Source organism: Balaenoptera physalus, assembly GCF_965194825.1.
Source record: "Balaenoptera physalus genome assembly, chromosome: 11".
In the NCBI taxonomy this organism is placed as follows: Eukaryota; Metazoa; Chordata; class Mammalia; order Artiodactyla; family Balaenopteridae; genus Balaenoptera; species Balaenoptera physalus.
Window position 1 is genome coordinate 38,677,792 of NC_138896.1, and position 16,222 is coordinate 38,694,013.

Below are 16,222 nucleotides of genomic sequence, written 5' to 3' on the forward strand. Positions count from 1 at the left end.
TGGGCCACCATCAGCCTGGCCCTCCTTAAACCCAAGGTGGAGTCACTGCCCTGGGAAGTGGAGCCCCAGGTTCAGCTCCTGGCTGGATCCTTGGTAACCTACTTGGTCAGGCTGGGCCGGATGTCCCAGTTTTAAAGGGAGAGAGTGGCCTCAATGATTATCTCCAGGGTTCCTTCTAGCACCAAATTTCCATGAATCCGATGGGATTCAAAAACCATTAATGTGTCTGGCCTGGGCCTGGAATCAAAGGAGGGTGAGATGCCTACCCTTGGGAATGCTCAGAGGGGGAGCAAGCAAGTAGGTGACAGTACATGGGGTGACAGGTGCCGTGATGGAGGTCAGCATGGGCACCGTGGTCCCAAAGAAGAAGCACCCAACCCAGGGGTTGCAAGGCTGGCAGGTGATGAAGGAAAGTTCCCTGGCAGGAGTGACTGGAGTCTCACCAAGCAGGTGAAGTGGGGTGGGAAGGAGGGAAGGGCATCCGGCACGAGGCAGGAGGCATGGCAGGTGCAGACACAGAGGCCTGCTTTGTGTGATTTGCTCTGGTTGGCATGGGTAAGAGTGGGAGGTGGTGGGAGAGGGCTGGGGAGAGAAAAGTCTTGAAGAGCTGGGTGCTAATAAACCCAGGGGACATGAGGTAGCTGGAGGAGATATCCATGTCCCTGCCTATTCATTCCCAACCCCCAGGGTCAAGGCCATGCCAGTGTGGGGATGTGAGGATGGGTGGCGAGGGTCTTGTATTCAGAGGAGGGGAGGGGAGTGGAAATATGGGTGGAGGGTCATGCAGCTCAACTCTTGTCCTGAAAGAAAACTGGACATATCCACAGCACTCTCCAGCAATAGTAAGTCATAACTAAAATGTATATTAATGAGCTTAGAACAGTGCACTGTCAGAATCCCCTTTCCTAAGTGTTAACCCATTTAGTGATAACACAATCCTTTTTATCAAGGACCAGTGGAAGAGAGGGGGCAGAGGGAAGCTGTTCCCACAAACTGGGAGTAATTTAGTGGGGAAACACTGAAGTCCAGGCCCTAGAGGAGCCATGGGACCTCTGTTGGTAATACAAACGGGCCTCTGAGAAGCTGCAGGATTAGAGCAGAGGGCAAGACAGAGGCAAAAGGAGGCAGACTCTGAGTGCTGAAGTGTAGGATGGTGAGCAAGTCTGATTAGTTTTTGGCGTCTCTGGGTCCATCTTGTCTAACGGTGTGCCTGACACAGAGAGATAGATGCCAGGAGGGTGAAGGGAGGGAAAAACTAGGGAGGCAGAAGGTAGAAGGAAGGAAGTGAGGCAGACAAGTGGACCATCCCAGAGGCCCGTCAAGAGAAGCAGGGCCAGCCTCTCCTTTCCTGCCCCAACTCCCTGGGCTCCGCCCCCACTCCCTGGCCCCACCCTTATCCCTGGCCCCGCCCCACTCCCTGGCCCCACCCTTATACCCAGGTCCTGCCCCCTTGCCTCGATGAGCTCTTCCTTGGATGTATATTCTGAAACCACAACACTCTCTCCATCCGTGAACCGGGTGAGGCTCACGTGGAGCTTCCCCGTGGCGACCTTGTAGGAGTCCTCAGGCAGGACCCGGTACAGAAACTGCCTCATCATCTGCACCAGCTTACAGGATGGGGACAAGGGCCCCAAGAAGGATTTCTTCACCTCGGCCACACCCACATTGAGGACTCGGAGGTACTCATCTGTGGAGGAAGCAGAGAGGAGCGGGAGCTCAGCGGCCCCCGTGGCAAAAAGAGGTCAAGGGCGATTTCGCCATCTCATCCTGCATCCAACAAATGGGGAGACCTATAATTCTGATGCAGGGAAGGTCTCAGGCATCAACCTGTCATTCTGCACACAAGGGAAGCAAGGCATGGAGGAACGAAGTCACTGGCTCCAGAGAGCCCACAGCTAGTCAGGCGTCCTGACTCCTTCCTATTGAGGCAGAGGACCACTTTTCTACCCCAGATAGCTTTCCCTATCACCATGCCTGAAGTCCACCACCAGACTGCATTCTTTCGAGTCTTAGAGGCTTTTGGCCCCATATGAGATTCCCATTAAATATGGCTGAAAGCCTTCACCAAGTGACACCCTGGGACGCTTGCTTAGTGCTGGCGAAGTCTGTGGGGCTGCTGACCTTGAGGCAGGGGAATCACAGGGAGGGGTGAACTTGGTCTTGAAGCCATTGCATCATCTTCCTTTTATGGCCCCTGGTACAGGCCTGAGAGGGAGAAGGCCCTAAATTACAGACCCAAAGCTGTGCTGCAGGGGTTCCCAGGAGGGCGAGATAAACCTTCTGTCTCCTTCTGAGAGGAGCACAGCCTGGGCACATAAGGGCCTACACGTGCCAGATGGGGCTTGGAGGGCAGCTGCGTTGTCCAAGGGCTGGGAGAGGAAGGTGTAATCCACCTGCCCCCCACAATCCCCAGAATTCTACCAGGGAAGTTAGAGTTGTAAGCTTAATAAGAAGTGCTATCACAGCAATACTGTGAGGTAGGTGTTTCTGTCCCCATTTACTGATCAGGAAACTGAGGTTCGGAGAGCTAATATAAGTTGCCCAAGGTCAACCATCTAGTAAGTGTACAAAGTGGGATTTTAACCTAGAGTGTGTGACCCTGGAACCCATACTCCTTCTGCTACAGTAAGGTAAAAGCTTTCAGAGCTGGGCCTGTACCTGCCCCTGGCCAATTGCTGCTAATTTCTACCTTGTGCAAACCCACTGGGAACATCAGGAGTAGAAATAGCTCTGAAAAGAACTGCTAATTTTTTAAACAAATATTTAATTGTAAAACATCATATACAGAAGAACTTTCTTACAATTAGTGTCATGCAGCAAGAGCTACCTGGGAAGTTGTGCGGTCATGAACTCTTTGCCACTGGAGGTAACCAAGCAGAGGCAGGACAAGTACCTCGGTCAAAGAACTTATCAAAGGGATTCCTGCATGCGTGGTAAGGGCTAAGATTCCTTCCAAACCTGAGATTCTGGGATTCTCATGGGCACCTGACAATAAATCTGAGAAGCCATCACAGTGCACGTTACTTTCCTGTTTACAAATAGAGCATCTGAAGCACAGAATGTTTAAGTGATTTGCCCAAGGTCACACACAGCAATCTGGGGACAAACCAAAGCTAGGGATGCTCTACTCCTCTTGCATTTTACCATTCACAGATTATTCCTCATTAATCCGGGGAGCGAGTAAGATAAGGAACTTTCGTATCATTTTATAGGTGTAGAAGCTGAGGCAGAGAAAAGCTAAGTGTCCTACCCGAGGTCAGACAGCCAGGCAGTATTTGTTCTGACTCCAGACTCCACCTTCTTTCCCTGAGTGTTGGACTGATCCCAGAGGCTGAGCGAGCCTGGGTTGCCATGGTGACGGCTTTTTCTCTCCAACATTCAGAATCACAGCTGCCTCTGTGTAGCAGGGGCTGACCTGCTCAACACAGCGCCTTAGCCATCACTCCCTTACAGGGGAGGGTGCTCCTGGCTAGCTGGGAAGGCCCCGCAGTTTTAGCAAGGTTAGCTTTACCAAGTACCAACTTGTACAAACTGTTTTGCCTCAAGGGAGGGCGGCAGCCAACCCACCAGTCGGTTATGAAGCAACTGAGCATTTTGATACCAAGGTGTTGGGTCATTGAGTGGCCCGCAAGACCAGTCAGGATGGGGAGTGGAAACAGGGTGGGGACTCGCTGTTTTGGAAATTCTTAATGAGCAGCTTGAAGTGGCCTCACAAGGGTTGGTGGCCTTTCCCACAATGCCTCAGATCCAGGAGCACCTGATTCAGCTTGCCCGTACACTCCTGGACTCCCAGCAGGAAGCGCTTGCTGGGACCACTGGAAGGAAATTTGTTCTCATTGCACAAGAAATACATGTTCATTGTGGGAAAAAAAATTTTTTTTAATGCAGATAAGCAAAAAGAAAAAAATTTTAATGTCTTAGAATCCATCCACCCAGAGATTAACATTCGGTTTATGTCTTCCTAGACTATATATTTTATATTTATTCTTACTTATAAGAATACTTATATGGAGTCACACTGTATACACTATTTTGTAACTTGCTTTTTTCACCTAATAAATCATGTCTTTCCACATCAATAAGTAACCATTTATAACCCAACTTACAAGCAGTATGGACACCTATTGTAAGGTTATACCATTATTTATTGAGCAGGTCCCCAACAGGGGATGGCTATTTAGTTAGTTTCCTTGCTTTTCTAAACAACGCTGCAATGAATAATCTCTTGCTGAATTCTTTGCCTGTGTCCTTAATTATTTTCTGTAGGATAAATTCCTGGAGGTGGGAATGTTAGGTCAAAGGCATGCATATTTAGTCTTATAATACTTATTTAAATCATTGCTTTTGTATATTATCCACTTACAGTCAACTCTCAGCTATATAGGGGTGGTAGCGGGTGACAACGACAAAGCAGTGGCCAAGATAACACAGACATCTCCTATATACTTACATCTGAAAAATGGTGCTATCTGGAAATTAGCAAGGTAGCCAGGGAGGAAGCGGGCGGGAGATTGCCTGATTTCTCCCACTCAGGTGCCCAGTTTAGTATTCTTTCCTGCTGCTCACCGGGGCTGTGTACCAAAGGATGCCTTTACCTTTGTCTCTCCTTGCTTCTCCTCAGGTGTCTCTCTGTGCATGTCTGTCTTCAGTCTCTATCTCTTTCTCTCTCTCTCTCTTCCCCTCTCTCTCTGTCTCTTTCTCAGAGAAAAACAACTAACCTTCTGGTTAAACAAGTCTCTGTTGATAGAAAGTCAGGTGTTAAGCATAGCAATTGCTGGGGGTCTACGAGGAAAGATAAATTTAGCTTGTTTCTTTATACATCTCTGTTCTTTCCAGCACCTTCTCCCATTTAAAGGCCTCCTTCCAAGCTGCAGGCTGCTGGGCTCTGAGACACAGTGTCCCACAGTGGCCAGAGCAAGTTGGGATTTAAAAGCAGCACTGTGGGAACTCAAGGCGGGCTGCTTCCACCCCCAGCCCACACTTACCACATCCACTTCTGCTCCCTCCCACCTCCTTTCACACCTTTCTATAATCTAATTGCAGGTCTGTCTCCCAAACCCAGGAGATTCTCTGAGGGCAGGTGTTTGTGGTCCTCCTCTCTCCATGGCCTATCTCTGCACTTTGCCCATGGAAGACCCTTCAGAAACTTTGCTCTAAGCTGGGAACTCCTCAAGGGGAGGGATGGGCCCCACTGACCTACACCCACTAAACCTCCCACAACACTTGGTGGGTGCTCCGTGTTTGTTCAGTACATGAACATAGGAAAATAAAAACCCAACAAAGCAAGCGATGGAGATGCTTACAGGGAAGAGTTACTTGACTTAATTACCCAATAAAAACTTGAAGGCAAGATCATCACAGATAGATGGATAGATAACAGAGTTAACTATATTGATAAATGCGGCCAGTTCACCAGGTTTTACGAGCCTATTGTGCCAAGAACTTCAGCAGGAAATTAAATAAGATCCTGGGACTGGGAGGTTTTGAAGGGCATGTGGAAGCCACTCCAGTGTCAGCCACTCAGAGTCTCTTTTCTGTGACCAGACCCATTTCTTGGAAAAAGCTCAGGCTTTGGAGCCAGGGAGATTTGGTTCAAATCCCAGCTTTGCCACATACTATCTGGGTTACCACTGGCAAGTCAAATAACTTCTTCCAGCCTCGATTTTGCCACCTATAGAATGGGAATAATAATAATACTTACCTTACTGGGTTGTTATGAGGAAGATAGTTTTTTAAGAGCCGGCACATAGTAAGTGCTCAATACTGGTTATGCCAGTAATTCTCCATGTGACCATGGATAGGGCTTCTTGATGTTTCTGGCTTTCAGCTTTCTCATCTGAACAGGGGACAATGAGCTCCGCCCCACATCTTTATCAAGGTGCACTGAGGCTCACTTGTGGGTTCAAGAGAACAAAGTAAAAGCACTGTGGAGATGAGAGGATGTACCCCAGTTTCAGGGAGTGGTAAGGGTGTGGGTGACGTGTAATGTAGTTTAGGCATGGTTGGCGGCAGCACTCCTTACCCTGTCAACTTGGGGGACCCTACAGATTTAGTAGGGGAAAAGGGGGGCTTAGTAAAATTGACGAGGAAGGAAGGAAATAGATATGTGTTTATCTCACTTGCATGCTTCAGTGCGTAATGTTTCCCCCTTCATGAGGGCAAGGATGGTCTCCATCTCATTCATCCCTTTGTCCCTAGCACTTGATATAGTGCCTGGAACATGGCAGGTACTTAATAAACATAGATGCATGCATGAATAATGAATAAATGAATGAAATCAGAAATCAAGGGAGGACACTGCAGCCCAGAGAGAGAAGAAGCTATTCAAGGTGACCCAGAGTGTAAAAACAGGGCTTCTCTTTCCGTCCCTCATGTAGCCTCTTGCTAAGTGTTAAATCCTAGAAAGATGGGCACTTGGCAGCTGACAATTTAAACTGCTGGGGATCTCGTTCACAGGGTGCCCGAATTAAATTGGCTGTGCGGGATGAATCTGCAGTGGAGGATGGGATTAGAGGCCCCAGTCTGCCTCGGACTGGTAGCCTAGCAACAACTTCCAGTTCAGCCAATCACCGTGAGGCCCCTCTCACTGCGGCCCTGCTCCCCCACCTGCGGGAGCGGTGGGCACCGGGGAATCAGGGGGCTCAGCAGCCTCTGTGGAGGCGTCGGCGAGCAGAGTCGCGTTCCCAGGAAAGCCATGCAATTCTCCGAGTCCCTGTGTGGAGACCCTGGGAGTCAACTGCTTTTACCTGATCCCTACTTGTAGGCTGAATTATAGGCTGTATTTCCCTGTGGGTATATCTTGACTGCCCGACTCCACTATGATAATTATTATTAGTATTATCTTAACAACAGTCGTTTACCCAAGCAGGTTTTCACACTTGTAATCTCAGTTTATCCTCACAGAGACAGCGAGCCCCTGCGCGGGAGGCGGGTGGGGAACTGGTTGATTCACCATTTTATTTCTAAATCCTACACTGCAAGGGCACTGATTGAAAAAAAAATTGGCTTGAAGCTGCAGTGTCACCACTGCACCACTGGAAGTTCCATAGAGACCCTCCGGGGCGGCGATTTTTCAGCCAAGGAGCCTCCGTTCAAAAGAAATCTCAAATGAAACCCTAATGCGTATTACAAAACAACTAAAAATAGGGCTGTTCTGGGTTGAAGGCAAGTGGGGTCTCGGGCCCAATCGCCCCAGCCAACCCTAGGAAAGCAGGCCCTGAAAGCGCAGCCCTGAAACTCCTAAGGATCTAGGAGCCTAGGTCAAAAATACTAAACCAGACTAATTCTCTCATTTTACAGGTAAGAAACCCAGCTCAGGATAAAGGTTGAGCTCAATAAATATGGCTGAATGGGTGGCTGGATGGCTGGCTAGCTGGCTAAATGGAGAAACGAATAAAGGCTGGATATACCCTAGGTCATGCTGTCTATGTTAGCAGAAACTGGAACTAGAATATATGACAAAACTCACATTTTCCTTCTCTGTTCTGAATGCATTATTGGCTTTAGCCAAAAGCAAAACAACTCTGACTTTGTAAGCACTTAGTAAAACAAAAAACAATAAACAAAAACAATACTTCTTATGGATAATAACAATATTCCACAGAGACCTTTTTCTAACCATAAGAGTTTACCAAAAAATTGGTGTAAAAAGTTCAAATCATCTTACATCAGGTTGCCATGGAAACAGCAGTGCCTGCCACTGGTTCCTCACCTGGATTCCTGTCAAGGTGCCCTCGGAGCTTTTTCTCAGGGCCTGGGGCCTCACTCAGCCCCCGTGTGCCTCTCCCCCAGAATCTGGACACAATCTCCACAACTTTGCACTGAAGGATCTACTGATTACCTTGAGATGAAACAGGCAGAGAGAATGTATCTAGAAAGTTCTCTGGAACCTCACAAAGTTCTCAGGGCCATTGCCCCTGCTCTTCTCTCTCTGTTTTCTTTGGTGGACCCAGAAGTCCATTCGGGATTCTGCTCCAAGGTAGAAACCAATACTGCGCCCCTCCAGGCTGTAGCCTATCCTACCCTACAGACTCTCCCTGAACTACTGAGGGGACACTGGGATAATGCAAATGTTGTGAACTAGTCACTCTACAGTCTTAGTGTATATGTGTGTGTGTGTTTGTGTGTATGTGGTCAGGGGACCTCCAGGTGAGCCTCTGCTATAAAGAGAAAAGACCATCTCAGAGCACCTCCTCATTTGAGATTTGCCCAAATTAGGGGACCACGACAGAGGAATGCCCATGCCTCCCTCTTTCAGAACCACTGATAGTTGAAGTTCATTTCTGCTGACTGGCAGTATTCACTGCCCCAGCTGTCCAAGACTTCAGTTGGTGGGGTCTGTTACCTACCTACCTACCTACATAGACCTCCGTCAACATTACATGAGTCTTGAAGTTCTCATGGAACCACAGGTTTCGATTCCACCAGCTGTTTACTGCTCTTACTGACTACCACTCTTTGGTATCTCCTTGGTGCCAGGTGCTGTGCCAGGTTCTGAGGCCTCATAGTTTCATGTCATCTTCATGACACCCCTTTGAGGTAGGTACTGTGGCTATCTCCTCTTTACAGATGAGGAAACAGAAGCTCAGCCAGTAGATTGGCTATGGTCACACACTGGAAAACAGCAGAGCTAGGCCTCCAACTCCTGAGGGCCCCAAAGACAGTGTTCTTTCCACCACAGCTCACTGCCTCCACCAGGGACACGCCCTTCAACTCCAGAGCCTCCAGTTCCCACGGTGAGGTAGGGGGAGCGGGGTGGCTCTACAAAGGCTCTTGGGATCTGCCTTTCCAGGATTTAGTTTAGGCACATCTCCTAAGGGCTCAGATGTCCCTGGGAGACAGGAAGACTCTCTTTAGAGCAACAGAACTCAAATCACATCTTCAAACATACGCTCCTCTGTCCGCACACCCAGAGACCCTTCTCAAGCCAGGCCAATCTCTTCTCTCACCGGTAAACACAAAGTGCACAATCCTGCTTTTCTTCCTGCTACACAACTTCTATTTACTTATTTATTTTTTCCTATCTATGCAGACTTCACCATAAAGCCCAGCTTAAGATCTGGGCTTTCTCCTTAAAGCCTTCCCTGATCACCCTCGCTGTTAGCTCTCTCTTTCCCCGTACCGTCTGCACCATTTATCTCAGGCTGCCTTCAGTGGTCTGTCCTGTCTCTCTGGCTAGCGCATTCCTTGAGGACAGGACCTGTATCAAGAACACCCTTCTCCTGGGACTTTCCTGGCAGTCCAGTGGTTAAGACTCCTTGTTGCCACTGCAGGGGGAACGGGTTCGATCCCTGGTCGGGGAACTAAGATGCCTCGAGGGGTGGCCAAACCTAGCTCTGTGTTGAACACTTAGTAGGTATTCAAGAATAAATTAAAGAACTATTTAATGTTCCATATTTCTGTTTTGCTCCTGTTATACCCCCAGCACTTAATTCAGTACCTGGCATACTGTAGGGACTTAATAAATGTTTGCTGAATAAATTAATAATGAATGGTAAAGAATGAATGAACTGAAGGAGGAGATCAAAGAGTATCTTCTCTATTGGACTGCTGGGACTCTTCCCAACTGGTGGTCAGGAAGGTGGAATTCTTCAGTGACTCAGCCGGACTTGGGGCTTGACCGAGCAGTTTGCTCTGTCAAGCCTGGTCCTAACTCTTGCCCCTCCATAAATGGACACGAGACCCTGAGCTGGGGCTGAAGAGGAGCTTTTTCTTTACGTGTTGATCTCAGGAGGACAGAGGTGAGTTACCCTCAGGATTGATGAGTCAACCCCTAATTCAAATGAGAGTCAAACCAGCCTGGAGATTTGTTTATCATTTGTCTGCTTCTTTTCCCTGTAGAATTAGAAATGGAATTAGAATTTGATCCCAAAGAGAAGCAAAGAAAACATCGCTATTTTAATACTCTCTAAGTGAGCTGGACTAAAAATGGATCCACCAAATGTAGTGTGGGATGCTGGATTGGGTCCTGGGACAGAAAAAGGACATCAGTAGAAAAATTGGTGAAACCTATAGTTAATACTAATGTACCAATATTAATGTCTGAGGGTTGGCAAATGTACTGTGGTTATATAAGATGGTAACATTAGGGGAAACTGGGTGAAGGATGTATGGAGCTATCTGTATTATCTCAGCAACTTTTCTGTTAATCCATCATTATTCCAGAATAACAAGTTAATTATTATTAAAGTAAGAAAAAGAAAGAAAGAAAGAAAGGAAAAACAGGGAATTCCCTGGCAGTCCAGTGGTTAGGACTCGGTGCTTCCACTGCACGGGGCACAGGTTCGATCCCTGGTTGGGGAACTAGGATCCCACATGCCGTGTGGCCAAAAAAAAAAAAAAGTGAAAGAAACCCATAGATCGACCAAGGCTGTCAGACACTCGGCAGGGGCTCAGTTAACACCTGCTGATTTAAGAGGAATGAATCAACATAGGTCACCTGCATGACTGGCTTTCCAAATAGTTAGATGTTTCTAATGTGTAACCAACACATTCAGAGTATCATTCGATTTTCCATTCAGTTGTCTTCTACCTGAGTCCAAGGAATCGTTTGGGTAAAATAAATTTTTATCCATTTGGTTTGAGAGGTTAAACATGTAAAACACAAGTTACTTTCAGTGAACTGAAAGATACTGATTCCATCACAGTTGTAGGAGGTACAGCCACGACCACCCAGCAATGTCATTTCTGTACATTTTACAAAAACTTTTTTTTTTTTGCATACATCATGTCATTTGATCTCACTTTCTTAACCAATGTGCAAATGATTGCTTGGCCCATGGAGTCTGGTAGGAAAGCTGGGGTGTTGCTTGCAAAGCAATTCTGAAATCATGATTAGAGAGGATATAGAAATGTAGAAATGAAGAAAGATTCCAGTCTTGGCTCATTGTGTTAGCTAATCTCTCTGAACGCCTGTTTCCCACTTTGTAAAATAGGTATAAATATAGTATCTAATTGATAGGATTGTGAGAAGATAAAAGTAAATGATTCATGCAAAGCTTTGGGCGTAGTACCTGGCACATTCCAAGTGCCTGATAAATAGTATTATTAGTGTGACACTAAGATGTGAATCAGAGCAGAGTTCATTCTACAGAAAACGCTGTCATCTCAGGCAGATAAAGAACTCCGGGAATGGTTTTTGATGAGGACATTTTGATTCTGAAAGTGCACCTAGCAGCCTGGGCTGAACTTCAGGTTATGTCTGGGCAACACACACACACACACACACACACACACACACACACACACACACGCCTGCAACAGGAAAAACTGGTGGTTCTACTCATGTCTTAAAGAACTTTGGAGAGACTTCTAGCTCCAGTAATAGAGTGCTAAGCTAAAAAGGAACCTCTCCAGCTTTAGGAACAATATCATCATCATCATCATCATCATCATCATCAACAACAACAACCAGAACAAAGAGCATGATATAAAATAAAATCATGTGACATGGTTGACTTCACAAGAAAGAGCAGAAAAGAAGGAACTGAAAGCCAGTGTCATGAGAGAGAAAGCTGATGCTGTGATTATTAGACCAGAAACTGGCAGCCACAGGGCCTGTCATTCTGGGCTGTGTGAGGGGCAGTTGAACTGAGACGCTGCTTAAAGCCGGGACCCTCCAACAGCTGCTGGGCCAATGAAACGTGCCAATGGCTTGTCTCTGAGCAGGGCTCTGGGTGAAACAACACAAAGTCTCCCATAAAAACGCAAAGCCCCAAGCCTGTATCACCTGTGGTTTAGAGCTTGAACTGACACAACCTGCAGGGTGATTACCATCAAAATTGGTCCTGAGTTGCTGATAACCCTGGGTACCTGGCCAGGGCCAAAGCAAACCAGCTCAGACAGTCCTTCCACCGCCCAAGCCACACAGAATTCCCATAGAAAAACCAAGTCCTTGTGCAGATGAGCTCACAATTAAAGTATTAAAAAATATTAACCAGACCAGGTTGGAGTCCAGTAGTCTGTTTTAATAAGTTTAATGACTTCTCTAGGATGTTCTTCAGTTAAGTTTGAAAACTGCTGCATTACCTATGCTTTTCTATTTCAAGATCATTTTCTTTTCACTTGTTGATCCATTTATTCAACATTCATTCATCAAAGACATTTTGTGATGAATACTTGCTAGGCACTTTGCCAGGTACATCCATGACTTCTTTTGTCCCTCACCGTAACGTCCAAGGGATGTGTCCCCACTCCCAAGTTACAGATGGGAAAACTGAGGGGGAGGCAGGTCACCGGTGGGCGGAGGACCCACAGTGATTAGTGGCAGAGCTGGAACACCAGCCCAGTCCCCCTTGTTCCTGGGATATGAGTTCTCCATCAACCCTGGGGTGTCTTGTCCCTCAACTGAGTGACAAAGACAGGCACACGGGTGACTGAGGAAAGAAGTCACCAAAGTCAAGCTTCTCACAGAGGCAGTGTCATCCTCCCAGCATCCGCCCCTGAGGCCCCAGTGGGTCCACTACCCAGAACACACCTGAGCCACCTGCCAATGACAATAACTTCAGCCACACTTGGCTCCGGGGCCTCAGGAGGGGTGGCAGGAGCTGCCCAAGGCAGCACTGGACCAGGCATGGGAGGCAGACCAAAACACCTGTAGTATCCCCTGCCTCCACGGGAGGAGTTGTGCCGGGTCCTGCTGTGCCCACATTTGTGGGGTGGGGATCCCCACTAGTCCTCTGGCCCGCTCAGCTCCTTTGCAAGGTCCTTTTGGAACTCACTTCCTGTCCAGAAAGACAGCTTGTCTTCCTTCTGAGAATGCAAGCACATCTGTGTGCAGGGCTGTTGCACCTGCTGATCTCAGCCTGGAACACTCCCCTCTCAGAGTGCATGGCTCTCCCACCCTTCCTTCCGCCTCAGAGTGGGCCTCCCCACCCAGCCCACCTGAAACTTTACCCTTTGATCATTCATCACACCCTTCACCTGCTTTATTTTCTTCTTTGAGCATGCATGCTGATATTTTTCTGGATGTTTAGTTATTTATGGCTTGATTTCACAAAGAGCATGTCAGCTTCATGAGGGCAGAGTGTTTTGTTCGGTGCTAGATCCCTAGGACCTAGAATGAGTGACTGGACAAATGGTCTATTTGATCATTGTAAATTCAGCCGGAATCCGGTCCTCAACTTCTCTGTCTTCACACTAAGTAGATTAGACTCAAACAGTGGCTTTCAAACTTAAAAAGAAAAAAAAAATCATTGGAGATCAGGAGAGGCACAGAAAAAAAAAATCATTGGAACACTTTCTTTAAGAGAAATTTTATAAAGAGTGGACAATAGCAGGGTTGTACTCATTGAAGCTGGGGTAAGGGCCCAGGGCTTCAATGTGTGTCCTCTCCCTGCTCCCCTGCTCCACCCTTCCTAACCCCACCTTGGCCCCCATAGAACCCTGAGGTTCCTCAGAACACAGTTTGGAAACCACTGGCCTAAGTGAGGTCCACTTCCAACCAGTCACTTCCTCTTCCAAAGTCTAAATACAATCATCCATAAAGTGGAGGAGTTGGACTCGCTGACCTTCCTTCTATGACATTCTAGTATTATACGTCATATCAGGTAAACCACAAAGTAAAAACTGCAAAGACACATTCAGTGTCACACTTCCCAACGGCCAGCAATTGTCAGGAGTCTATCAGGCAGTTCTTGTTGGACCAGCAGTTTGTGGGAGCCATGGAACCCGTAAGATGTCAGATTGCTCAACCAATCTAGTTGATGGGATGAGACACAGGGTCTGAAACAATTAAGACAGGATACTGTCAAGTGCTAGAGTAGGTGGACAGATTCCATAGATACACTCGAGATCATGGAAAGAGATCCAGTGGGGTAAATTGGGAGGATATGTCGGGAAGAGGTGTTATCTCTGGAGAGAAAAACAGAAGGTCATTCTAGGTAGGGGACACAGCGGGTGCCGTGAGGCACTGCCCAGGACCTCTAGCAAGACTGGAGCACTCACATGCCAGCCGCCAGGAAGGCAGTCTGCTGATGGTTCAGAGCTGAGCCCCTTCCCAGCCAACACACAGGACTTGACCTGTGGGTGGTTATGGAGTCAAGGTCTGGGTCCCAGGCAGGGACAGAGTTTTTCCATCATCATCATATATCCAATTACAGCGATTGTGACAACGACTGCTAATTGTCCCCAGTATCTATTCTCCCCTTCTTCCTTAGCAGTTGAACCTCCAATTTTTAGCTGGACACATGGCCTCCCACAATAAAGTCTACATTTCCCAGCCTCCCTTGCAGTCAGGTGTGGTCATGTAACTAAGTTCTGATCCATAGGATGTGAGGTGACATGATGTGTGTCACCTTCAAGGTCTGCCCTTAGAGGGAAGAAGTGTGCCCCCCTTTCCTTCCCCAACTAGCTGGGATGCAGACATGGTGGGGAGCCCTCTTGGACTGTGAGCAACATGACGGAAGGAACCTGGGTCCTAATTCTGTGGAGCCACCACACCAGGCTTGGAGGGCTGGAGCGCAAAGGCCACGTGAGCGAGCAATACTCTTGGGTCTTGTTGAGTCACCGTTATCCCAACCAGTGCAACTGCAGTATCAATCCGAGTTTGCAAAGCTTATTCCCAGGGACCACTGCCGACCCCACTGCTGATCCCAGAGCCAGCTGTGGGGAGGGCTCAGCAGGCATTATTCCCACCCACTGCTCAGTAGCTGAGCTGAGGCTCAGGGTGGCCTGTCCAAGGCCACTCACTGCTGAATGGATTCCTGGGGCAAGAGGAAAGGGAAGGTGGACAGTTTGGACGTTGGGGTCAGACCAACTTTGGTTTGAAGACCACCTCCCTGTTTACTAAACCCTACTCTGAAAGACCACGTGAAAATAATGTGTGTGGCAAGCTAGGCTCACAGTCTGACTGTAGACACTTCTGTTCTCAGAATCCAGAGAGCCTGCTTCCTAGGCAAGTGCTCTTTCCCAGGGGGATTCTGGTCTCTGAGTCAAGTGCTCTCCGAGAGCGAGCTGTGGGAGCACCAAGGACTTAGTGCCTGACGGGAATGACGAGAGACTCTCAGAGGAGGTGACATCTGCGGTGGGCCTTGGAGGATGGGGAGATGCAACACAGGGGGAGAAGAAAGGGGATGGCATCCCAGGGAGAGGGAACAGCGTGAGCAAAGGCACAGAGATATGACACACCCTGAGACTATCGTGGAGGTGAAGAGCTCTCAATCCCAGCCCTAATCATCAGGCCCACCCTTTTAATACTTTATTTAGCAGTTTGGGTGTTTGGTGGGTTGGCTTTTTTGAGCAGGCAGCGTAAGAAGTATTGGAAAACAGTTAATTTTAGAGGCCAAAACAAAGTCACCTGATGAGCTCAGCTAAAAGTCAGCTCAGTCCCCTGTCCTACCCGCACCCAGCAGGGGAACAGCCACTGAGGCTGGTACTTCCCAGCACCATTCTGTGCCGTGAGACCAACCAGCCTCACTCCCCTGGGCTTCTCCTCAGGCTCACAGTGCTTACCTGCAGAGATACATGTTGCGAAATGTTCCCGCAAGAAAACAAAGCCTAGTGAGGTTACATGCAACTTCTATGCAGATTTTAAATTATTTCAAAATAATATAAAAAAACAAAACGAAGCAGGGTTAGGAGTATACAGATGAAACCCAGTTGGTAAGTGTTGATAATAGTTGAAGTTAGATGATGGGTTCTTGAGGATTCATTATATTATTCTCTCCAAGATGTTTGAAATTTTTCTGTTTTCAAAAGTTATTTAAGGACTTCCCTGGTGGTCCAGTGGTTAGGTCTCTGCGCTTCCACTGTAGGGGGCATGGATTCAATCCCTGGTTGGGGAACTAATATCTCGCAGGCTGTGTGGTATGGCCAAAAAAAAAAAAAAGTTATCTAAAGTTTTTAAAATGTACATGAATGTTCATAATGACATTATTTATAATAGCCCAAAGTAAAAACAACCCAAATGTACATTCCCTGATGAATGGATTTTAAAAATGTATTATATCCACACAAGGGAATATTATTCGACAATAAAAAGGAGTGAAGTACTGACCCATGCTACAATGGATGAGTTTAGAAAACATTATGCTAGGTGAAAGAAGCCAGACACAAAAGGACAAATATTGTATGATTCCATGTATATTAAATGTCCAGAATAGGCAAATCTATAGAGACAGAAAGTAGATTAGTGGCTGTCAGACACTTGAATGGCGGTATTGAATGTTAACAGCTAAGGGGTAAGGGGTTTCTTCGGGGGGATAATTAAAATGTTGTATAACTG

At 47.3% G+C, this 16,222-nt stretch overlaps 1 protein-coding gene across 9 annotated transcripts in view; it reads right to left on the reverse strand.

The window, feature by feature from the left end:
- PNPLA1 (patatin like domain 1, omega-hydroxyceramide transacylase) overlaps positions 1–16,222 on the reverse strand; it is a 64,161-nt gene that overhangs the window by 33,951 nt on the left and 13,988 nt on the right. For all 9 annotated transcript variants that reach the window (XR_014250724.1, XR_014250725.1, XM_082412605.1 and 6 more), the window contains exon 2: positions 1,455–1,687. Coding sequence is in view for 7 of the 9 variants with exons in the window: in XM_082412605.1 (XP_082268731.1) it covers positions 1,455–1,687 (233 nt within the window). In the remaining 2 variants the exon portion in view is untranslated. The remainder of the gene's footprint in view (positions 1–1,454; positions 1,688–16,222) is intronic.